This window comes from Mastigoproctus giganteus, chromosome 7 (assembly GCF_048544385.1).
Source record: "Mastigoproctus giganteus isolate SK-2022 chromosome 7, ASM4854438v1, whole genome shotgun sequence".
NCBI lineage: Eukaryota > Metazoa > Arthropoda > Arachnida > Uropygi > Thelyphonidae > Mastigoproctus > Mastigoproctus giganteus.
The window spans coordinates 91060004-91087189 of NC_143581.1; the positions used below are offsets into that span (position 1 = coordinate 91060004).

A 27186-nucleotide genomic window follows, 5' to 3' on the forward strand; every position below is an offset into this window, starting at 1 on the left:
AGACATTGTATGAGAACAACCAGTGGTACTGGCTCCAGGAACAGCCCTTCCACAACATCCCATACATGTGTTCAATTTGGTTGAGATCAGGCAATCTCACTAGCCATAGGAGGGTGAACTCACAAGCATGCTTGTCAAACCGGACAAATATAGCTACACAATATTACATACTATATTTGAAATTGGACATTGTCTGTTAAAAGATGCTTTAGTGGCCCAGGAAAGCTGTCACCATAATATGTGTGAATGGTCAGAAATAATGGGCCAGTACAAGTTTCTAGTGAGGTGCTGATAGAACCAGGGTTTGAAATTCTTATACTGAGTACATTCCAACCATCCATTGACAGTGCAATTGAAATATGTGAGACTATAAACTGGTTTCCCAGTTTACAGTCATCTATTGTCCACTATCTACTGTAGGAGCATTTGCTTATGGTAAGCCATTGGATCATGCCACCCTTGCATTATATTGTGTGCTCAGTTGGCTGTACTGGTTTCTCCATTGGATAGCATACTGGATTCTCTTATCATTTTGATCAATGATACATAACTGGCCTGTATGGGATCTCAACGTTGGTGATCCTTCCACAGTCAGTCTGTGGAAGACACAAGACATTGTATGAGAATAACCGACCAAGACAGCCTTTCCCTATTAATCTCACCTCAACAATCATCTGTGATTGAGACTTGGGGTTAACACACTAACTGCGTGTCAATGGTTTTTTAATCCACTTGGATGAAGAACTGCTTTCTTCCAATTTGATGGGAAAAAAATGTGGATATTTTTGTCAAGCTGCCTTTGCCAGGGCTGACTAATTCAGCCATAGTGAGAAGAAAGTCCAAAAATATCTATCCTCCCCAATCCAGATTGACTCAACCCTGTAATTTTGAATTTGGTTCATAAAGGTACAGACAAAGCCAGCAGCGAAGGTGTTAAGTCATGCCTCCAACCACACTTCAATCTCGCTATTCTTTACAGAAATCTGCTGTATCAGGCTCTGCCCTTAAATGGAGACAGAAACCTATACAGTGGCAGTAGCAACAGACATCTCACAACGTCATAGCTGTGGGTATTCTTAATGCAAAGCTCTCTCACTGAACACGGCACTTCTTAAATCCCTTGAAGGGATTTAAAAAGTGCCAATGATCTCAAAGGGAAAATCTGAAATAACGGAGCTTAAAGAAATACTATTACGTACTACATAACAAATTACACAATATTACATACTATTGTTTAATTCCATTTTCAAGATTTATTTCATTTTTGGTGCACTTAACAGCTTGTGAAACTTGAACTGTATGTAGTCGCCTGATTATCCGGGGGTTGCTTAACTGGGTTGCAGGTTAACTGTGGATGGGAAAAAAAATTGATTTAAATTTCTTTAAAAAAATCAATTACAGTCCCTACTTACAATGATGGGAACATTTTTGTAAAATATTTGCCACCAAATGTGACAGCATTAATACAACCAGAGGACCAAGGGGTGATTCAAAATTTTGAAGAAATTTGTTACATAAATTAATTAAGGAAGGTAATTCACTGTCACATTGGAAACATATGAGAGTATTGGATTCAACTTATGAAATTTCAATATTGTAGATATCAATCAAAAGCACAAGATTACAAAAATATTTTCAGAAAATATTGCATATACCTGCAAAGATGAAGAATTTCTTAGCAACAAGACTAATGATGTATTATATGATTTATGAAATGTTATGTAATGACGAAATGGTACGTAGGGTTATGAATGAAGAAGAGCCAAACAGAAACAAAGATTGGAGGACACTGAAGAAAATCTATTGCCAACAAATAAAATATCGCATAGTACTGCTTTGTCTCATGTGGAGGCTCTGCTTGACTATGCAGAGCAAGAAGACACTGTTCTTGCCAAGATGTTGCATAATTTACATTCTGCCATTCTTAGGAATGTCAGTGATGCAAAGAAAAACTCCTTTACTTTCCTTTTTCAATAAATAGAATTTATGAATATATGTATGTATACATTTTTTTTTTAAATATTAAATGCATATTGTTCATAATCCTGATTTTTTGTTTATTTTGTGGCTTATTCAGAGAAATTAATTTCCCGACCTCCCCAATTAATCAGGAGTCTACTTTATCTTGCTTTTAGCAGAGTAGCACCTGGCTAGAGAAAATATGGTTTCTCATCTTTATTTGTGCAAAAGCAAAAAAACAAAATCTATCAAAAACAACTTGTGTGAGACCACAGCTGTTAACTTAACTTGTGGGATAGGAAATACAAGTAACTGTCAACTTTAAAAAACATATATAATTCTCATAGCAACACTGGCACCTATCAGATCCCACTCTGATCTTCATGTAAATAAAGAAAATGATGCAAAGCTATGATTCGACATCTGACAGATGTTTGCATTTATTACTCCGAAAAACAAAAAAAAAAATTTTTTTTAAATCATAAAAAACAGGAGCTATTGCAGTAGAAGTTTGACTGTATTTAGGAAGGTAGAGAAATTTTCAGATTTTTAATAATTAATTAAAAGGTAATGTGAGCGTGTTATATTTGAGAAGCAACCATCAGGTGCCACACCACCACCAAACTACTAGCCTTATGGAATTGACAGGTAGGAGCAAAATTTAGTAGTAAACATTATTCTTCTAATACAACGTGGGGGGGGGGGGTCAAGAGCTTCAGAACATCCCCAGTACTTTGTACTGAAAAACTGAGCTATTCAGCCAGTCATTCTCTCTCTCTCTCTCTCTCAGTTATCAACTGCATTCATCTCCTATTTTTTATAACAAGTTAAGCTTCTTAAAATATGCTAAGTACTTACAAACTACTAAAAAAAAAAAAGTACCCCAAGTCATTAAAAATCAGATTTCGCTTTATTTGTGGCGTGCCACTGTATGATTCTGCTCAGTATTCATTCTACCCTTCCTCAAGATTTTCATAGGTGCTTCAAGAACATCTCAAGTACAAAGTACTGGAGATAAGGAACATCAGTAGCAAAATTCACAAACAGAATCATACACTAGCGGCACACCAAAGACCAAGTGAAATCTGATTTGTAATAACTTAAGAGTACTTTTTTTTTTTTTTTTTTTCGGTAGTATTTTGTAGGTACTTAGCATATCCTAAGAGTTTAACTTGCTATCAAAAATTAGACCTAGAAGATGAATACAGTTTATAATTGAGACAAAATGGCTGGCTAACTATAGCTGAATTTTTTGAGACACATATTGCACTTCTCTTTTTACAAAAGTACATGGCTATAGATTTCTCTTAGGATAATTGGTATCTGTTCAGTACCACCCGTAGCTCAATTCTCAAAGCTCATATTCTATGAACAGCAGGAGACAGTAAGTTCACCATCATAGAACTATGTTTTTGCTAATATATGTAAGTATTTTTTTTTAAGGACCACTTTATTAACCAATAGTTGAGAAGAGATCACAATGTTTTTCCAATATCTATAATTAAGGTATATATCTGGAGGCTTTAATAATTTTTAAACTGTCTGAGTTTATTAGGTCTACTAGCCTTGTACAGTCAGAAGGCTTAATGTATATTTAAAGAGGGATTTGATATACAGGGTGTCCTTAAAATCAAAGTCAGTATTTATTGAGGGAATAGTTCATTAAAATATAAGAAAAGTGTACACTCAATTTGAAGTAGGAGCAACAGGTTTTTAGTTAGAGCATTAAACAAATTAGAAATGTCATTTCTACTTAGCATTTTGCATATAATAAATTTATGCAAAGCAATCATTATGAAAAACCTCACTTTAATTAGAAAAAATTAATTTATGTAAAAAAGTTTTTATTTTAATTATTACTAAATATCTGAATACTGTTACTTGTACTGTATATGGTTATCAATATATCTAGAATGATAAACGTTTGTTGAGTAAAATTTAGCATTGGCATTAACAGTGGAAATGATGCAAGAAAGCAAGCTTATACAGCACAGCCAAAAAAAAAAAAAAAAAAACCGACACTTCCCATATCACCTATCCACTCCATCCAATAGTTTGTCTAGTTCTTCCTTGAATTTATTTAAGCTATCAACTTCCAAAACAGATTTAATTTTGTTCCAGCAATCAATCACCCACTGGCTAAAGGCAAACTTCCACACATCTATTCTCCAACCGTCCTTCCCCAATTTGACTTTAGCTGTGACTTGAAGAGCACTCAGAAACTCAATAACGTATAGCAGGAGTAAATTAAGTTTATTATTTTATTAGTACTGCAATCAAAATGAGCGATACATGACAGGCTTCAACACAGCATGAGAAGGAATCCCATTTGTGAAGCACTGTGTTCTTAATAGCAGCAGTAGCTTTGTGGATGCAATTCAACACATCATCTTGGTTGTTAACCTCTGTGATGTAAACAATTTGTTTCATGTGTACCCACACATAAAAGTCAAATGAGTTAAAGTCAGGAAATGAGATCTCCAGTAACAATCATTTAAGAATGTTCTTACTTGTCACCCAAAATGTGAAGGAGTACTGTCGTGCTGAAACCACATATTGACACACTTAAAGGAACATCTTCCAGAAGTGTTGGCAATGTCCTCTGAAAAAGCTAAGTAATGATCAGTATATAAAAGGCAGGGAACTTTGATGAATAAAGTATTTCCCACAATGGTGGCTCACATATTGATGCTAAACCTAATTTGTTAACAGGATTGCCAAATGGTGTGAGGATTTTCCAGTGACCATATATGGAGATTGTGCTTGCTGGATATCCCACCTCATGTAAACGTTGCCTTGTCAGTCCATAGGACATTGACAAGAAAGTTGACAGGGCCATTGTTGATATGATTATCTATAAACAAAATTGCTCATGCACAAGTGAATCTCCTGCTTGCACTGCCTGAACTATCTGCATATAATATATGCACACAGCTCGTGTTCATGCAGTGTGCACCAAATGAAGATTTTGGGATGATCCATTCTTGCAGAAACTCCTTGTGTGTTGGTGGAGGGATCTAATGTCACAATATCCAGGACCTCTTTCTCTGCTTGTGTAGATTAATTGGGATAGGTCTCAGTCGTGATGCCCTTTCACTGCACTCCATTCCCTCAAATTACAGTGGACATTGACAAACACATGCCAATTAGGGCATGTGTTTGTCAATCTCCTTGTTGGAAAATGATGCTGGTATTCAGTGGCTGCGGCTCTAGTACTTCCTTAACATACACTATACACAAAGTGAATATCTGCATATTTTGCTAACATTAATGCTCTTCTACTAGTCATACATGTAATAAAGTTATTATACCACAGCAACAATCTGTTCACTGCAGCCTTACATTTTTCATCACACATTTTATAAAAAATACAGTATAACAATAATGTATTGTGCAACAATCTGATTTGCATACCCCACTTAGTGACGTTTGCAAAATGCTATATGCAGAAATGGTATCACTAATCTGTTTAATGCTGACTCAAAACTCATTGCTCTTACTGAGTGAAGACTTATTCTTAATTGGTCTTTTTGACTGCAGATATACGTAAGCTTATCCTGCCATTTTATACCGATACTACTCCTTATTGACTATATTGCTGTTGTAGTGCTGACTTATGAGATGCTTTCAAGTTATAAGGTCTCCAAATTTATTTCTCATAAAGTGCGCAATGTATAGATAACACTTCTCAACATAGTCGCGCGCACACATTTTTCACACCTGTTCTTCCAAGCTGTGAAGGCAGTGGCAAAGTCTTCTTTGAAGGTATGTTTGGCCCACTGGTAAATAACAGAAGCAGCTGCTTGTTGGCTAGGACATTTTCTGCAACAAAGAGCAGCCTTAATCATTGGGTGCAACCAAAGGTCACTAGGTGCAAAGCCAGGTGAGTATGGAGAATTTGGGATAACCCTCAATGTTTTCTTTAAAATATTTTGCACATTTCCAAAATGACGGCGTGAAGCATTGCCCTGCTGGATATGAATGCGATTGTCTGTTGGACATTTTTTCTTTAGTGCTGGGAGGAACTTTTTTCTTCAGAACTTCATATGAATTTCCTATCACTGTAGTGCCCTGCTTACACAAGACGTGTAAGGATTATTTCATCAATATCCCAGAAAACAGCAACTATCATTTACTCAGAACTTTCAGCAACACAATTTTCTGTTTTGGCAGTGGTGAATCTGCCCAATGGAATCACTGATTCCATTGGGCAGTTTGATGTTTGTTTATGGATTGAAGAGCGGAACCCATGTCTCATGCATCATGACAATTGAGGAAAATAAAGATCCATTCACTGCAGCATCTCGAGTGAACACTACTTCACACAAGTTGATACAATTATCTTCTAGTCTGTGTCTTCTTGATGAATGAAGGATGCCATTTTAAGTATTATAAACATAGCATACTGTTTAAGATGCTGAAATCTATGTGACATACTGCACTGTGCTACCATCCTCTGAAAACTTTCAGTATGCACGTTTCTTTAATAAATTTCACTTTTAGATAAATATTTTTAAAAAAAATAAATTTTAATTAATCCATTTTTCTTGGTCCTAAAAAATATCAAACTAATTGGCAGTAAGGCTAAAAGCATATACTCTAATTTTGCTAGAAATAAATTTGGAACCTTTAACATAAATGCACATTGTAGAAATGAAGTTTATTCATCTGAAATATGTACATTTTCCCAACTGTGTGTGTGCGTGCGTGCGCGTACACACACACACACACACACACACACACTTCCTGAAAGAAAATTAATTCAAATTCTTAGTACACCATCATTAATCCTTACCATGAATCCTTGCAAAGCTTTTAACAATAATTGCTCGACCTCCAAGATGTCTTGGTTCCAGAGCTGCATGTTCTCGACTGCTGCCTTCTCCATAATTTTCATCTCCTACTACACACCAACGAACACCTTGTGCCTACAAAGAGAAAAACAAAATTGTCTTTCTTATAAGAGAAATATACCAGCTATGTTAAAAACAGTATTTCAGGTTTCAACACAAGTGACATTTAAATCAAATTCCGTATGTGAAGGCTAATTTACACTATAATGTTATTTAGTATTAGAGGTGGACTCTTTTTTTTTTTTTTTTTTTTTTTTGTTAGTTGTTGGCGCATCGGCTTTTGTGGATGCACCTCCCAAAGTTTTTGCATTTTACTCTGATCCAAGCCCAAGGCGGGATTCGAACCTGTGACCTTTAGTTTGCCAAGCAGGCACTTAACCCACCTGGTTAGCCCAGTCGGCGAGATGGACTCTAGCTATGCGATTAATGCTTTCTGAAAATCACCTAATATTGATATGGTTTCTCTTTCTTGGATATAGTGGTTTTCCAGTATCCCAGTCTTCCTCTGCATACACACTGAGTGGCCACTTTATTAGGTGCACCTATCTAACAGCAAGTAGGTTCTCCTGTTGCCCAGAACAGAGTGGACCTTTTTTTTTAGCATTTAGCATATGATGCAAGAAAGCAAGCTTGTATAGCATTAGCCAAAAACAAAAAAAAAAAAAAAAAAAAAAACCCCTCTTCCCATTTCACCCATCCATTCACTTCAGATGCCTGCCTAGTTCTGCCTTCAACTTAAGTTTTTGACTTCCACTATGACAGATGGAAATTAGTTCCAACTATCAACCATCCGCTGGCTAAAGGCAAACTTCTACACATCCATTCTACAATTATCTTCCCTCAATTTAAATTTATGTTGCCTCAGGTGAGTAATCTGAGCAGGAGGAAGAATCTGATCAGCATTGAGCTTGCCCAAACCATTCAAGGCCTTATACACCTCAGTCAGATCACCTCGCAAGTGCCTATTCTCCAGCCACTGCAATTTGCAGAACTTAAGCCTCTCTTGGTAAGAGGATCCCTTCGTTTCCCTTCTCTGTACACGCTCGAGCAAGTCTACATCGTTCCTAAAATGAGGCCTCCAGACCTGTATGCAGTAGTTAAGGCATGGCCTGACCATTGCCTTATACAAAGGGATAATCACATCCTTTTCCCTACTAGCAAAATTCCTGTATATCATTGACATGACCTTCTCTTTCAGCCTGTCTGCATTGCTCAGAAAACTTCATATCTGACTGCACGATTTAGCCCCAGGCCTTTTCATTGTCCACTACCCTGTAGTACCAGCCAGTTGGTACATTACTCGGAGGTTACTGTCTACCCATAAGCAGTACATTGAATTTGTCAATGTTAAACTTCAGTTTCCATCTCTCAGCCCATCTGCTCAACTTTTCCAGATCCTGTTGCAGTAGTGTACTGTCATTAACAACCCTGCCAACCTTCATATAGTCTGCAAACTTAAAGATTAACCCTGATATACTCCTGATAATGTCCTGTTACCTTCATCAATATCATTGATAAATACAGAAACAACAATGGGCCCAACACTGAACCCTGGGGGACTCCACTAATAACATTAGTCCACGAAGAGCAGTGTCCATCGATTACCACTCTGTCTTTTCCCACTTAAACACCCCTTTATCCATTGTAGCAAATTGCCCTTAATGCCATACTGCCTCAATTTGTACAGTAGTCTTCCATGTGCAACAGTATCAAAAGCTTTCCTAAAATCCAAGTACTTTTGCATCTAGTTCTTCTGTGGCCACATCGTAGTATCCAATCAAATTGGTCAGACAAGATCTCCCCTTAACAAACCCATGCTGTGCCTGAACTATTACTGCAGTCTTGTCTAGATGCTTGCTTGCTTCTTTAACCAGTGACTCCATTATTTTCCCTGCTTCAGAAGTTAAATTTCTTCAAGGGCATCTACCCTACACCTTAAACTCTCACAGATGCCCATCAAAACGCTGAGTTAGCGCCTAATTTCTTGACACTGTCTGCACCTATCACACACAAAGACATCCTGTGTCTAGATAATGTCCAGTTTCAGAATCGCCCCCTTTAGTTCTCCCTCGAGCCACAGCACTCCTGCTACTTTGCTCATTACTATTTTGCTTAGGGCTGGGTCATGATTCTGTTTAAGTACAATTTAATTAACAATGAAATTTAATAAGATTAATAAATTTTATTGATTAATTGATAATACTAAACTAATCTAACAGATTCCTAATAGCATGCTAATTGTGCTTTTTAGTTTTTTTGTTATACCTTATGCTATCAAGTTCGGGGTATATGTTATGCTATGCTGTATTGATCTAAATATACTATAACAATGGTGTCAAGTTTCGAACAGCACAAGGCTCTACAGATACTAAGTATTAACTTGCAAAATCGCAATCTAAATTCAAAATAAACTAAGGAGCATGGCTAGGACTATAAAGCTACTTCTAGAAAATTAAATTAATACGAAAATTAAGTCAATAAAACGGCAAAAATATGTCTAAGACTTATCCGTTATCTCGTACACATGGTTACTCTCATTCCCTCATGACATTTGTTTAGAAATGTTGATTATGTCACATTTCTTGTCACTTAAAATGGACGACAACGACGGAGATGGACAGATGAAATTCAGAGTTCGTGGGTAGTAAATGGCTGATGATGATGAAGGCCTTGAATGGTTTGAGCAGGCCCAATGCTGATGGGATTCTTCCGCTTGCTCAGATTATGAACCTGAAGCGGCATGGATTCAAATTGAGGAAAGACAGTTGTAGAATAATGTATGGAAGTTTGTCTTTAGCCAGCGGGTAATTGATTGCCGGAACGCACTTCCATCTGTTGTTGTGGAAGTTGATAGCTTAAATAAATTTAAAGCTGAGCTGGATAGGCATTTGGAGTGATATGGGAGGCTTTTTTTTTTTTGCTGATGCTGCATCATATACCTAAACTAATGCGAATGCTAATAAGCATAAAGACAGCATTCAGTACACAGAATTAAAAAATCCAAAAATAGATGGTTTCATTTTGTGGCAGTGATATCACAATATGTGACATCTTTTTGTCATCAATAACAAATGTTTTGTGCATTGCTTGCATAATCTTCCTTTTGGTGGTACTGATCATGCAGGTGCATTCTTCAGAGATATATTTCCTGATAGCAAAATAGTAAAAAAATATGGTCGTGGAAGACAAAAACCCCATGTGTTAGTGAAATTGCATGAATAGGAAAATATTTAGCGATGGCTCTGAAATTTTTGGTTTCTACAAAAATGCAGTAATCGGAATGATTCCAAGCTACATCTCATTATGACTTTTTATAATAAAAAAAAATAATCAAACCAGAAACAGCTCGCTCTCAGGGCACAACATCAGACATCTTCTGAACAACCTAAAAGCGTGTGGGATTCCTTTGAAAAAACTGCTTGGCACTTAGTTTTGATAATGCACTGTTGTGATAGGCCAAAAAACAGAGTATCAGGAGTATTAAAATAAGGGATTGAGCACATAGTATTAGTAATGAAAATAATGCAAGAAAACAAGCTGATACAGCATTAGTCAAAAAAATAAACCAACACTTTCCATTTCACCTGTGCATTTATTCAAATTAACCACCTCTACTACACCAGTTGAGTGTTTGTTCCAAAAGTGCAATTTTACATTGTATTCTTTGACATTTTACTGAAAAACATTGTTATTTAGCTTCACACTACACAACTGAAATGACAAATGAACTGCACAAATTCCTATTTTGCAACATAGACAACAACGGTAGACCTGAGAACCAATTCCTTAATGAAAATAAGCTGAAATTTGCAAAATTAAAAAATAATAATAACAATAAAATCCAGTTTCAATATAGTTTTTTTTTTGTTTTTGTGAAAAGAAAAAAAGATGGAGAAACTCTGTGTCATCAACTACATTATGACAGTTAGATGAGAGGGCCATACCAAGTAAAAAAGAATCTCTGTCATAAATCTGGAGAGTTGGCAGCTATGCATACATAGTCTCTCCAGTTAATCGAGCCAAAAAAATCTCGTTTCATTATAATCCCTTCCCTTGAAATTGAGGCTCTTGCCTTCACCTTTGACTACAATAGGTTTCTTTATATACAAGCTGCTTTATGCTGTTATGGTCAGTCATAGCTATTGGTTTCCCACTGTTAAAGTTTCTAATACAATTAGGTTTCCTAGTGAAAATTGTGTCTTGGATATTAGAGGCTTGTACTCCCTCAGACATGCTGAAATCAGCAGCAACCATCAAGTTTGTTCAATAAATTATTACTGTATAGTGTATTTCTGGACTATGTATTCTAATCTATAGTGGGGAGATCACCTATAATGAGACAATTGTACTTAATAAACCATTCAATCTGGCTAAGTGTCTGCATTTCTGCCCAGACACAATAGGAGGGAGTATATGATGAGAGCCTTGTCGATCAGTTCAGCCCTGGAAATATTGTGCAAGGCTCAAGGGGTAAAATTTTTCTCAGCCTAGTCTGTGCTTGTTAACAGGAGAGAATGCTTCTACAGGGATGGGATACACTTAAATAGAAATGGTGCAAGAATATTTGCTGATGTTATCGAGGCAGTGTTAGGTGGGTCAAAAAACTGCTAGCATGGGGGATTCTTGCACTGCTTCTACTGGAATGAGAAGCAGCATGGAAAACAAGGTGCAGGGGATTTCAGAGACAGCTAGGAGTCATTACAGAACAAGTAAATACATGGGCAGCTAAGAATAGGAACAGGTGCATGTATACTTGCCTGTACACCAATGCTAGAAGTTTGGTAAATAAATTTGATGATTTGAGTAGTTGGCCAAAACATCAAAGGCAGATATTGTTGGGATATAAGAGACGTGGTGTCTGAGTAGACCAGCATGGAAGATTTCCCTCAACACGAATCGAAGCTTCCATTCTACAGTGGATTGATAATGGCTGCAGTTTTTTTACCCAAATTTTTCACAGTATCACACATAATGGACAGTCCTCCCCATATATAGCTTTCATCTATTCATGGATTTATTTGCTTCTTTGCCTTAAAAATAAAGAAATTTTATAACTGATTGGATTGGACCTCAACCTTTCTGGCAAACCACATCTCACTGTGTTCATGGCTCTAGTTCAGTAACTGATGATAAAAAAAAAAAAAAAAAAAAATACACCATTAACTTAATAATATCAAATACTTAACTAAAATATTTCTAGATGAGGGTAAATATTTATTGACCACCCCCTTGTAAAGCTTTGATTAATGAAGGATTTTGTTAAGACTACGGATCAAGAAGGAAGTGGATTCTACTATGTAAGGGAAGTGTTTACAATTTAACAGATACAAAACTTAGAGAAAGAATTTTCAATGCGCCTCAAATAAGAAACTCCCCAAAGTTGGTGTATTTGAAATAAAGCTACAGGATACTACAGGATCTTGGCCCTGGATTTCTTGGAAGATGGAAAGAAGATAATTATGAATCTCTAGTGTCAACTTTACTGCAATATTATAAAGATATTCATTATAAATTGACTGTCCCTTGAAATATTCATATTTAATTTTCAAGAAATTTTTACTGTGAAGAGTAAATACTGGTTTACATTTACATAAAAAAATAAAAAGAGGCAGTAAAGTGTGAATAAATTTTAGCAGTTAAGTAATATTCTTTTGTGGTGTAGCAGTCACCTAATTTTATTAGTTAACTGGTGCACCAAGCTTTCAAGACAAAATTCTCTTCTGAAAAAAATGTTAGTAAGGATCAATGCAAACAGGAATTTTACTATCATGAATTTAATTTACCTTATAATATCTGGCTGTGTCAGGAACAGATCCTAATTCTCCATTAATTACATTTTTTACTTTGTTTACTTCTCCATTGTCTGCATTAGTTGCACTGAAAGACAAAAACCAAAGTAACTGGTTAGTACATTTAACTCATTTCTAATACTCCGTATAAGCAAAATATTTTTTTTCCCCTAAGAAATGTTATTCAGCTTATAAACATTTATGAATTGTGACATTTTATGCTGTAATTCATAAAATTGCAGCTTATAGGCTGAAAAAGAAAAGTAAACAAAAAATAAAATTGATGTTATATGTTTTAAAAACTATAATATAATTATAATTACAGGTAACTGGCTAATACGTGGGAAATGGTATCTCTTCAGGATGCCACACCATTTCAGTATTTCAGTAATACACACTGAGCTTAGCATAATAGAAATTGAATAGATTTATAAAGATAAGACTCTTTACTCTTTAACATAAATTGAACTCAATAAATGGCAGCAATGTAGATATCATGCCTGTATAGATTTAATTTATTATTATTTTTTTTTTTTTGTGTTTAATATGGCATAAAGGTACAGGCAACAACTTGTATATATGGACTATCAACTAGGTTGTATATATGGTATCTCAGCATATATACAGGGTGATCCAAAAGTCAGTAAACAATTAAAGAATCTGTATTTCAGTTAATTTTTGATGTAGGGTAACGAGATTAGTGCAGAAATGCATAGAATTACGTGGTTTTATTTCGAAAGAATGTACAATCAGTTCCAAATACACTCACCAGGTGGTGCTGTACCATGAATGACGTCGCGCAGGTGTCTGCTATAAAGGCACTGCAAGAACAATAGCTAAGCGGTCATGTTATCATTACCAGATAATGCACTGTTGGTGAAACGCTGAATCTGCAACAGCAGCTTTGCTATCTTTCCATCAGCTGAAGGGTATGTGACATGGTAAAGGACCAATGACGATGATTAAGAAATTTGAGACAACTGGTTCGTTACAGGATCGTCCACGAAGTGGAAGACCATCAACATGTGCTACAACTGCTGTAGGTGCAGAAGACATGGATACTATAATGGCATCATCATCACATGGAGAAGCAAGCTCTCGTGAAGTTTCATGTCGAACTGGCGTCCCACATGGGAACGTGTGGAGAGCACTAAGAGTAGTCCTCCATACAAAAAATTCGATACCTTCAAGAACTTAGGCGTCCTGAATTTGCAAAGCAGGAAGCATTTGCGTTATGGTTCTTTCAGTGAATTTAAGAACGTGACAACTGACTGTCAAATGTTTTGTGGACGGATGAAGGCCCATTTCACTCTCAATGGCTGTAAACACACACAATTGCAGAATTTGGGCGACGGAAAACCCTCGAGCTTACATAGAAACTCCATTGCATCAGTCAATAGTAACGGTGTGGTGTGGATTCACCTCTTCTTTTATTATAGGACCATTTTTCCTTTAGGAAATCAGTGGCTCTGGTTTTGAAACTGTTACAGGTCAGCGTTATGCTGACCTGTTACAAAACTACATTATCCCTATCCTAGGGGAAAGGCAAGCTTTGGATGTTGTGACATTCATGCAGGATGGAGTACCACCCCATATTGCTTCTCCTGTGAAACAATTGTTACTCTCAGCGTTTGGAGAGAATCGAGTGATAAGCCATCACACTTTCAGCAACAATGGCCACCAAGGTCTCCGGACCTGGCGCCCTGCGATTTTTGGTTATGGGGCTACCTGAAGTCATGGGTTTACAGAGATCACCTAATGTCATTCTATACGATGGCAGGTATCAATGGTACCTCCAGAAATGCTGTTTCATGCTGTCCGTCTTACTCGTCCTCGGGCAGTGCTCAACAGCAAAGGCCGCCACATTGAAAATTTACTATGAGGTGGTTTGTGGTGCTACAGATCAAGCTCCACCTGGTGGACATATCTGGAAATAATTTTGACATTCTTTCGGAAAAAAACTATGCATTTCTGCGCTAATCTCGTTACCATATGTCAAAAATTCATTGAAATACCAATTCTTTAATTGTTTATTGACTTTTGGATCACCCTGTATACTAAAATGGTGAGATGGTGTGGCATTCTAAAGAGATACCATTTCTCATATATGATGTATGATATATATCATATATTATTTATTAATTATAATTACATGTAATAATAATTTAATTTAAAAAAAAATTGCAATTAACCTTAATGATTGCTGATCAATATAACTACAATATCCATGGTATGGATGAAAACCTGCATGCCAATCAACCACATCCCATAACATTCTGACAAAATGAATAAATAAGAGTGAGTGAGTGAGTGTGTGCATGCGCGCACCAAAAAAAATTTAAGCAGTAAAAGTTAACTTCTGTAACTCTGTTCATATTGACAAAGATTATAGTATGATTGCATCTATTTAATTACAAAGAGGAGAATCATCAAAAATATTGAAATGGCTCGTAAATATCTTTTGTGATATCTCTGCCTTTATAACCAAATATTTTTGTGAAAGATAAACCGCTTTACTCCATTTGATCTCACTAAGTTTTATTCTTAAATTTACTTTTCTTCCACAGGTATGGACAAGTATAGAAATACAGTCTTTGATACATGATCAGGTGTAGTCCCCTGATGAAATACCTGACTATGTATCAATATTTACTTTTAGATAACATCAGATTTTAATTTCATAATTTCCCTTTTTTTGGACCTATAACTAAAATTACCCACCCATATCTGATGCTGTCTTATATTAATTAAATCATTTTTGCTTCATTCCCTTCTATTTCATTGGCTTTGCAATTCATCCTATAATTTTGTTTATTTCATTATATCATATAGGATATTCACATTCTTTCTCTCTTTCTCATGACTATAATATCTCCAATTTCTGCTATCCTCCTATTAGTTATGGCATTTTGTGTAATTTACACATCCATCTTAGCACTTTTTAACAGACTTATCAATTCTACCACACACACAGTATTTTTATATTTTCGGGACGATTATAGTAAGATAGTTAAAATAATTATACCCCGATAGATCTATAGAAAATATATAGGATAATATAAGTTAGTATGAAAAAGGATAATATACAAAACTTGTTGTGTTTGTCAAAGTTGTAATTCAGGCTCGGGGTGGAGGTTATGTTTTAGACAAAAATGTTAAAAACGCAAACAGTCTTCTCCAGTGAGAAGCTGAAACCATTGGCTGTGGCCCAGGAGTTAAGACAGTCAATGGCTTGTTGCAGTTGTCTCCCAATAACCCTCATTTTGCACGATTGAGAAAATATGCTGCAGACATTGACACAGAGTGCATTTTTTACATTCTATTCCTACAAATGATGGTAATGTTACACATGGTAGGGTCATCATTTGCCTTTAAATAAGTGTCCTGTATGCATTTTTCCGGAATCCACGACAATTTCACTGTAGGAATTTAGGCATTTCATGGCCTTTGTGGAACCGTTAGTCGGCTTCTGAAGTGCTGAAGGCTTACTATTATCAGTTTTGGATTTATCTCTTTTGGGGAAGTATGGATACTGTCCTGTGCCATTTCCTCCTCTGCAAAGAGTTCCAAAACAGAGTTATCAGTTACTTCCTTCATTTCTATATCCATTTTTTCTTGTTTCTCCACTGGCAGTTGAGTTTTCTGTGCAGTTACTTTGCTGGAACAGAACGAGGAACTGATATTAGAGTGGCAGTTGACTGAAATTTCTGTGCTGGTTTTTCTGAGCTCAGCAAATAGCGAGTCATAGGCATAAATGACTCTTTTGGTGGTATAGTCATTTCCGTTTGAGTTCCAATTGAACATTTCTTGGCAACATTTTCAACATATGTTGCCTTATTGCTATTTACCAGTTTAACTGCTTTTCTGGCCTCCTGGTGTGAGATGTTCAGCTCTGTCTTTAGTCATTGTATTTCCTTTTATTTCTTCCACCTCTGGCATGCTCTAGAGTAGGCAGGATGCTTCCTTTGACAGTTTATGCAGGTGGGTTTTGATGCTTTACGTGATGTCATTTTGTGATCCTTTGAATTACATCAAGCACAAGCAAGAACACCATGGCAGTCTATATTTCTGCTGCTTGAAGCACCATAATGTGTTTCGAACATATGGATGTATTGTGCAGTTCAGATAACCAGCTTTAACCTCATTAGGTGACGTTGGTGTATTAAAAGCAAAGCTGTTTCTAGTTGGTAGATTCCCATCCCTACGTATGAACATTTGGCTTGGCAGCTGTCACTCCTTGCAATTTCAATTCGGAACAGATCTCCTCTTCAGATACTTCAAGATCTCATTCAGAGATCACACCTCAGGATGAGTTCAATGTCTTGTGAGGTGTTATGGTTATTGGTATTCCCCCAATAAATTTGGTGGAGGAGCTGTTTAGAGTGTTTATCACACTTTGTTTTGACGAGAATATCCCCAGAACGGAGCCAATTTACAGATTCAGGGGAGCCTGCCAACCCTTCCATATCCTTCTGAGTAAAGAAGGGTGACATTTTCCCTACAGGCTTCTCTCCAGTGGAATGAATTATTAGGAATCTAGGTGTTGGACCTGATATTGTTTCCATTCTGAACCTCTTTGCCGGAGTGTGGTATCTGCACCCATGTCAATGACTTCTAGTAGGGACCATGTTGGGACCCCCAGAAGCAGTTTTTAATGTGGTTCAGTGCCTGGGCTTTCCCACCCACCATAGAGTCCAAAGGGATGCCCACTACCTGGCAAGCAATAAATGTGTTCAGGAGTGGGATGCCAGGGCTATCCAGACACCATAATGCACCGCCACCAGCCTGAATCCTGTCCCTTGGACCATGAGGGTAGGGGCATGGCATTAACACGATTGATTCTTGCAGGTGAGCCCACTAGCTGATTGATCCTGACCAAGCCATCCGGAACAAACCATCTTGTCGAAGGAGGGGCCAAAGTGGTGTGTTAAAGCTGGGCCCCTCAACCACCAGGATCCCCTTTCTGAATTTCTATGGGTCACAGCACATGGAATTCTATGGTGTAAGCCTGGAACCTAGGCTGTTGGTGTTGGATCCCAGTGATGCTAATCTGGAGGACTAGCAGTGTCACTGGGAGGTCCCGTCACCACATACAGGTGCCTGCATCAAGGGGTTCGGCTGTATGGACCAAGTAGCTGAAAAGTGAGAAACAGCATCATACTGCAAACAAAGAAAAGTCCACATTGTACTAGTTTCCACCATGTTATTCGATGTCAGTAAGTACATAATGAGAGCCCTGTAAATCAATTTGCCTTAGAGATTATGAACCCTCAAGTGGTATTTTTCTCAGCGTGGACTGTGTTTGTTAACAGGAGAACCTGTTTTTACAGGGATAGGATACATTAAATAGAAGGGTGAAAGAGCATTAGCTGGCAGTCTTAGGTGGGTTAGAAAACTGCTAGTTTGTGGGGGGGATATGCAGTTTAATAGTTTAATGGCAACTGCAAGCAGAGGTAAAGCTGATCCTTGCACTACTTCTATTGGAACATTCAGCAGCCTAGGAAAAAAAGAGTGAGGAACTGCTGGGCCTACTGGGAGTCAGCATAGGAAAAGCAAACATATGAGTTGTGGTATAGTTACTAAGAGCAAAAACATGCACGCATATGCATACTTGCACACTAGGCTATAGTAAATAAATCTGGTGAATCTGGAGAAACATGGTGGAATTTGGATATAGCAATGCAGAACTTGAATATTGTGAGTACAACATGTATTGAAAGGACAGAGGACTCTCCCCACCCCTTCTTGTGTGTGTAGCTGGCCCTGAGTAGCAATGAGAATAATCAAATGATTTCCATAATCAAAAAATTTGATTATTAAAATAATCGATTATGAAATAAAAGAAGTTAAGACAGTAAATGCATTGAACTAATGTTATAAAACTAATGCTTAAAAATTCTACATTGTCTTATGCCACATGGGCAGTGTGTGTGCGTGCATGCATATGCTACCCACATCAGCCACATTTCTAATTATACCTTTCTATTTAATTATAAAAAATCCAGAATCAATTTACTGGCCTAATCAATTATAATCTCTTCATTATGCCCATCACTAATCCAGAGCCTGACTCTGGCACTCTTCCTGCATTTGTGTGAAAACTGTACCTAGCAAAGCCAATCAGCATAGTGGTTAATATATTTTTATATTTGTACTGTGATGATGAGTGAGCAGCCTCTTATCCCAGTTAGAAACAGAATATGCAACTCACTAATTTTCATCCTTGCCAAGTGAGGTGGGTAACCTCTGGCTTGTGGTCATTTTCAAAATATATAAATGGTCATTTTAAAAATGCTGAAGTATATATATCATGAAATTATGTTTATTGTAATTTTTATTATATTTGCTGTTATTAAATCATTTGAATTTGTGCCATATATCACAACTCGAGTAAGCAGTAGTGTTGCCAAATGGTACGCAGGCATAGCTTCTGGCAACACTGGTTAGCAGGCATAGACGTGTATGTAAGTTCTTGGACTCTTGGCTCTGCAGAATGTGATTGCAGTGCAAGTGTATCATGTGCTTCAACAGAAACTGTCAGTGAATAATCAATGGATACAAGTAAATAATATGAAGATTTTACTATTTTATTTTTATGAAGGTATTTATTGAAACGTATTGCAATGCATAATTGAAAATCTAAGATTATTGTTTTATAAAATGTTTGAAATTAATTTTTTTATAATTGTAGACTATAATTGTATTTTTGTAATTTTATCTTGAATTTGTATTTCGTACATATAATTAATAAAATAATTATATGTATGAGTATGTATAAATATTAAAATAAATAACAAAACTGTTTATGAAAATTTTTTCATTATACACCATTTTAATAATTCTAAAAATGTAGAAAGCTAAAAAAAATTTGCCCTTGTGTACCTCACAGGCATTTTATTTAGCCCACCATTTAAAAAGGTTGCCCACCCATGTTCTAAATGATAGTAGTGATAAAGATTCTTCTCTGTGTTCTGATTACAGGACAGCAGATGGGGAAAAAAAAAAAAAAGTACTCAGAAACCCAATTAACTTCATACCAAAGAAAGTGATAAATCTAAATTGGGGTATGAGAGAAGTTATGCTCTTGGTTAAGGAACACACAGAATTTAAGGCAGTGCATCCAGTTGAAGCAGGTGGCCAGTGCAATGTTGAGTGAGTTTGGTGTGACATAAGCACAGGGAAGAAAAATTGAGAAACAGGAATATGTTATAGCCCAAATGACTATAAAGTCAAACAGAATAGGTCAGTAAATCATAATGTCTTAAGATGGAGGATTTTAACTTTTTTAACTTTCCAGATACTGAGTGAAACTTGTGGGCTGGTCACTCACAGAGTAGCAAGAAGTTTGATAAAGAAGAAAGTGTCCTACTGTAATATGTCCTAGAAAATTTAGGCTGGTGGGCTAAGAAGTGGCAGATGAAGTTTAACATTGATATATGCAAGGTACTGCATATGGGTAGTATTCCCAGAATAACAAACAGATGGGTGGTACCAAAAGCAAGGTGGTGGAGAACAAAAGACAGAGGTAATTGTACAGTCTGACATGAAGTACACTGAGCAGTGCAGACAGGCTGCTAGTTCAACTCAGGGAGTTCTGCCTATGATATACAGATTATCCTATTGTATAAAGCAGTGGTTAGGCTGCATCTTGAGTACTGTATACAGGTAGGTAGATAACTTTCATCAACCGGTGAAATACCACCACTTTGCTTATTGGAGGCTTGAAGTGGTGAAACCCATGTTTAGCCTCTAGAGCAAAGTTTCCGGCATTCCTTCCCCCCCCCCCCCATACTTCTCCAACCCATGCACGGTACTAAGTACTATAGGTTTTGATACCTTCCGCATGTTTAGGGGTTTCATAAAAAAAAAAAAAAAAAAAAGGGTCTGGATTCCTCATTTTAAGAAGGATGTGAAATTGTTAGAAAGGGTGCAGAATAGTGCAACAAGATTACTCAAAGTATTCTTACAATGAAAAAATTCAGTTCTGCAACACTTGGAAACTAAGCACCTATGAGGAAAATGATTGAAGTTTTAAAGGCTTTAAACGGACTGAGAAGTCTAAACGATGATAGTATTTTTACTCTTTTTCCTCTCTCTCTCTCTCTCTCTCATTTCGACTGAAGAAGGCTGCTTGTTGGACTGATGTACAAAAATTTCCTTTCAGACAGAGAGAGAGATTAACAATTTAAATAAATTTAAGGAAGCATTAGACAAACTATTATAAAATATACATGGATTTTCACTAAGGTAAAAATTTAAGTACAGTGTCTTCGTATAGCACGATAGTTGTGTTCCTAGAAATCCTTGTGCAATATAAATAACAGGCCCTATGGGAAAAATAGGGTTGGTGCCGACCATCCAAGATTGAACACACATTATTTATGGTATTACCAAATACCATAAATAATCTTAATAAAATACTTACGTATTTTATTATGACTATTACATAATAAAATATTGCTAATGCTTTTGCTTCTATCGTAAGCAGACTTGTTCTTTGTTTGATCTTCTATCCAAACAGACGTTCCATCTCTTCCAATTCTTTGTATCTTGATCTAATGGATTTTATTACACTTTGAGTTGTTCCTGCTATGAAAGTTGTTTTTATTTTCTCTGCATTCTTTCTAATTCTCAGCATTGCCTCATTTAGGCCTGTAGCACGTTCAATATCACATGGTCTTTCATTTCGCTTAAAGTGTTTCACAATTTCATATTTTTTCTCTATCGACAGAGGCGCACTGGCCATAAGCTTTACCGGGGAAACCCCAGAGGCTGGTGTGATTTTGGCTATAAACGCTAGTATGAGGTCGCTACAAATTTTCCCGGGTAAGAATTTTTGACCCAGTTCGCCTCTGTCGATCGATATTGCTTTCCTTTTTCTCTCTGAATCTGTAGTGTTTTCATCAGGACACTTCCTCTTCACACCTTTTAAATATTTTACTCATTTTTATGGAATAAAGTATAATTATAAAATGAGGAGGCACTCGTGATACACAAACAAAGCTGCGCAAGTGTAGCAACTGAATAAACAACACCGTAAAGGCAGAGACACACTATTAACACCTGACTAGCTCACATTTTACTAAAGCACATTTCTGGGGGCTACTGCCATAAAACAATAAAAACAATTTCCAGTTGCATTCCTGCTAGTGGAATCTGTTATAAACAGGTAGTAATCTCGATCTAATTGCATTTGCGATAATACCGATAGCTGGAATTGTGCGAGTTTTTACGTTATTATGGTGAAATGTGTTTCCCTTTCACTGATATAAAAACATAAATACATTTTCAGAATCTTCTCTTCATTCCTATCGTGTTGTGTTCAGTTGGGGTGATTCCGCGTTCAACTGCCATTTCTTGTAAACACAAAGGCGAATCGTGCATAAGTGAATTTGGTTCGTGTTATACACGATATCGTTCCCCTTTTTATAAATGGTGTATGATTCGAATGTGTAATGTAAACATGTGTTATACGAGGACTGACTGTATTAGCATTAGTAATGGCCATATGGTGCAAGAAAAAAAGTAAAATAGTAATAATCATAAAATTAAAAGTCAAAGAGGTAGTACTCTAACCAAGAAAGGATTCAGTTCTGGAGATTACAAGGTCTGGAGACTTGGCACCTGCAAGGTGATCTGATTGTTGTGTTTAAGGCTTTGAATGGTTTGAGCAAGCTAAATGCTGATAGGAATCTTCATCTTGCTCAGATTACACACTTGAGGGGACAAATTCAAATTGAGGAGAGACGGTTGCAGAACAGATGTGCAGAAATTTGCCTTTAGCAAGTAAGTGGTTGATTGCTGGAACAATCTTCCATCTGTTGTTGTTGTGGAAGTTGGTAGCTTAAATAAATTTATGGAAGAACTAGACAACCTTTTGGAAGGAATGGATACATGAAATGGGAAGTGTTTTTATTTTTTTTTTGGCTCATGCTGTATAAGCTTGCTTTCTTGCATCATATGCCACTACTAATGCTAAATAACTAAGACCAGGATCAATGTGAAAATCTGTAAATAATGCTCATTTAATGAACTAATTTAGTTACCATCACATTATTTATGTTCATTTTTGACAGAATTTTAAGTTGCCTCTTTCAAAGATATAACATTCTGAAATTATTTAATTAAATCTGGAATTTAATGGGAAGATCTGTATTAATCTAATGAAGGAAACACACACACACACACACACACACATTATATATATATATAAGTTGACAGATCTTGAAGATTTTATACTAAAAATCCATGACTTCACTTACAGAAGAATCATTATAATCTTAACAAAACAAAGCAGAAACAGTATTTTCAAATATTCTATTGGCAGAGAAGAAAAAGTTACACTTTCAACTTTTCAGTTTTGAAATGAAATAAAGAACAGTGCCATCACTACAAATATGAGCCACACATATAATAATGCCAATGGTACTGTAATCAACACCACAATAATGTGGTGTTGATTACATTCATGCTTGATTCCGTGGTAATTTATCATATTTAAAAGATCATCTCAGTGTTATTATAATAATATTTGTTTGTGTTCTCCCCATTGCTAATTAAGAAATACTGCCAGAAATAATATCTGATTTTATCAATTAAATTTAACAGAGTGGGCTGAAATATTGGAAAAGAACCATTATAATCTCAACTTACCCAATGAACATATTATTAGAGATATTATCCAAATGACCTCTGTATTTCAGCCAAGGACCAGCAGCACTAATATGGTCAGTTGTACACTTCCCTTTCACCTGTAAATTAAATTCAAATTCATATCGCTTAAATCATGTAGCTAAATTTTAGAATATTCAGGATGACTCATACAAGGATTCAACAGGGTTATTAAGAAGGCTAGTAGCATTTATATATTATGAATATTTGTAACTGGTTATAACTTTCTAAAGATTAAGCATGCATATTACATATTAATGCTTCATCCTTAAATATTCAAAGAAAGTGCAATTCAAGACCTTTTTCTTGAATTGCACTTTCTTTGTTACATGTGCATTTCAGTGCTAAATTTTTTTAAGATTAGAATGTACACTCATTTTGACCACCCCATCTGTAATGGACCATGCCGCATAGCTTACAGTACAAAAAGCCAAGCAGCTTCCTATGCTAGAGCAGTGGCAATTTGCATCTGGTCATGCAAGTCAAAGTGATAAAATAGCAGTTATGGGATGTATCACGGATTTCAAAATGGCATGATTGTGGGAGCTCGTGTGTTGCGTGCTTCCATATCGGAAACTGCACGTCTTGCCAGTTGCTCATGGCACACTGTGGTTAAAGTTTACAAAGAATGATGTCAAACGGGTTAAGCCACCTCCCGCTGACAAAACTAAAGGATTATGCAAGGTGAATGTTAATAGTGTCCGAGGGGTGCTGCACATTGTATGGACTAAACGGCAGGTCACTGTGCAGCAGCTGACATTGCAATATAATATCCAAAATGACGATGCACTACACACTATTGTATGGGGTTCCACAGCAGACAACCCAAGAGACACCACCTTCTCACCAATGGTGAATGCTGCAGTGTCAACAACATGCTGGCTGGGCACTGGAAATGAGCGTGTTGGCTGGATGAGTCCAAATATCTGGTGCAACATGCCAACGGATGTCTTCATGTTACAACACAAGTCCATGGACCCATTGTGTATGGTGCCCACTATGCAGGCAGGTGACAGTGGTTGCTTAATATGGGACATGTCTTGCTGGCAAGAACTAGGACCTCCTCATGCGTATAGACCAGTGTTTCACTGACAAGGTCTACTGGCAGCTCTTAGGAGACCACAGACACCATTCCATCTTACAATTTTTCCAGGACAGAAATGCAAAGTTCCAAGACAATAATGTACCTTATCATCAAGCCCGTGCCATGTATGAGTGGTTCGAAGAACAAAGTGAAAATATCATCCACACTGATCAGAGGCACCTCCGTAGCAAGGTGGGCAGGAGCAGCAGTGTGTAGCACACGCTTCTTGATTAGACCGGGATTCGAGCCCATGACCACCAAATACGGAGGATGCGGAAAGGTCAGGGAATGACCATCGTATATCCCCGGAGCAATATGGCCTTAGTTGCTAACGCTCATAAAAACCAAATAACAAACAACAAACTGATCAGAATCTAAATTTGCCTGACCTTAATCCAACTGGTCCTTGGGGGTTGTCACAGACATTCTCTCAGATATGCCAGACAAGCTGTACTTGCTACCTGGGAGTCTAAAACACTGATGGAACTGATATTCGGGTGACACTCAAGTCAAGTGGACCCAATTTCAGCAAAGTCCAGACGGTCTGTGACAGCCAAATCCTCTGCTTGCACCTTCACGATGGTGGGACCATTAGTAATCCTGGGTATAACCTCCATGCACAAGTATATGGTGGGTGACCACCCAGGTGTGAAGCAACGTAAGCAGGGGTCGAGGTGTGGCGCCCACACTACATGGAGGAACACCGCACCTCTATGTAACCAGGCAGTACTAGGTGGTAGATGACTCTCATCAACCGGTGCTATACCACCACTTTGCTTATTGGAGGTTTGAAGTGGTGGAACCCATGTTTAGTCTCTAGAGCTAAGTTTCGGTCAACCCCTCCCAATCTCTTTCATCATGCATTATGATTGATGACTTTTGAGGTTATGATGAACGTCGTGGCGAGATCCAATATTCTTTACATATCGAGGGTACAGCTCTAAAACGGTGTTCACAGGCCGGCTGCTAGTTAGTACACTGGACCGAACCTATTGGTAACTCTCTAGGAGACTTCCGGATCAGCTAGTGCATAATCTTGCTACCTCTACTCTGCAAGATAGTGACTGGAGGGAGTACAAGTAGTGTGTATGCGGGGAGCATTGTCGAGGCCACGTTATGCCAAGGATCTGGGTATATTCTTACCATGTGTACGCCATATCCAAAAATTTCATTACTTCATACAGCATGTCCCATCCACTTTTTCTTACTATTGAATACACCATGAATTGTCAAACTAATAGAGCAAGCTTATCTGCGAAAAGATCTAAACCTCCCAAGCACTTCCTAATTCATTTCACAAATATACGTGGTCTCAATTCTAATCTCAACAATGTCCATTTTCACTTGCAGTCTGCCAAACCCCATGAACTTTTTCTGACAGAATCTCAGTTAGCGGTTGATTCAACTACTGCTCATCTCAGATGCCCAAATTATTCGCTGTATGACTCCTTCCGCCTCAAAGGTGGTACTTGTGCATACGTCCATTCTGATATTCCCTGTCAGAGACTTGGCAATTTGGAATCTCCTCTCTTTGATCTTCTCTGGCTTAAAATCTCTCTCTACCCCACTGTGTCAAATTCATCTGTTGTCTCTACCGTTCTCCCAACTCCACTAATCACCTGGAGCTCTTTGACTTCCTCTCTTTGCAACTTGACTTTCTCCAGTCCAACTTTCCTAACAGTGAGGTAATTTTCCTTGGTGATTTTAATGTTCACAATCCTAATCATACAGCCAATACGCTTGATCTTTTTCTCACAAACAACCCATCTAAGTACACGGCCGAAGTGAGAGGTCCTTTAGGCACTTCAGATCACAACTTGGTGATTGTCTCTTCTCCAATGGAGCCTCTCTCTCGTGGCTATTCCCAACCTCGTATTGTTTGGCATTATAGTCAGTCCTCGTATAGCATGATAGTTGTGTTTCTAGAAACCCTCGTGCAATGCAAAAATCGTGCAATATAAATAACAGGCCCTATGGAAAAAATTGGGTTAGGTGCCCACCACCCAAGATTGAACACACAGTTGTAACCAAAACATTAACAAACACAATAATCATAATAAAATACATAAGTATTTTATTACGACTATTACGTAATAAAATATTGCCAGTTCTTTTGCTTCTATCATAAGCAAACTTGTTTTTTGTTTGATTTTCTATGCAAACAGATGATAGCCATTCCATCTCATCCAATTCTTTGTGTCTTATTCTAATGGATTTTAATTACACTTTCAGTTCTTCCTGTTATAAAAGTTGTTTTTATTTTCTCTGCAGTCTTTGTAATTCTCAGCGTTGCCTCATTTCGGTCTGTAGCACGTGCAATATCACATGGTCTTTCATTTCGCTCAAAGCATTTCACAACATCATTTTTTTTCTCTATCGACAGAGGCGAACTGGCCATAAGCCTTACCGGGGAAACCCTGGTGGGCCAGAGGCCAGTGTGATTTTAGCCATAAACCATAGTATGAGGCCACTATAAATTTTCCCGGGTAAGAATTTTTGACCCAGTCCGCCTCTGTTTATCGATATTGCTTTTCTTTTTCTCTCCGAATCTGCAGTGTCTTCAACAGGATGCTTCCTTTTCACACCTTTTAAGTATTTTACTCATTTTTAGGGAATAAAGCACAATTACAAAATGAGGAGGCACGCTTGATACACATAAACAAAGCTACGCACGTGTAGCAACTGAATAAACAAACCGTAAAGGCAGAGACACACTATGAACACCTCACATTTACTTAAGCACATTTCTGGGGTTTAGTACCATAAAACAATAAAAACAATTTCCAGTTGCGTTTCTGCTAGTGGAATCTGTTATAAACTGGTAGTAAAC

The 27186-nt window shown here is 37.2% G+C and overlaps 1 protein-coding gene across 1 annotated transcript in view; it reads right to left on the reverse strand.

Annotated features, from left to right (window-relative positions):
- LOC150083068 (aconitate hydratase, mitochondrial-like) overlaps window positions 1-27186 on the reverse strand; it is a 305010-nt gene that overhangs the window by 12177 nt on the left and 265647 nt on the right. Inside the window, exons 18-20 of the mRNA XM_090377767.1 lie at window positions 23255-23352; window positions 12596-12689; window positions 6755-6887 (exon numbers count right to left, since the gene is read on the reverse strand). Of these exons, the coding sequence (XP_090233893.1) occupies window positions 6755-6887; window positions 12596-12689; window positions 23255-23352 (325 nt within the window). The remainder of the gene's footprint in view (window positions 1-6754; window positions 6888-12595; window positions 12690-23254; window positions 23353-27186) is intronic.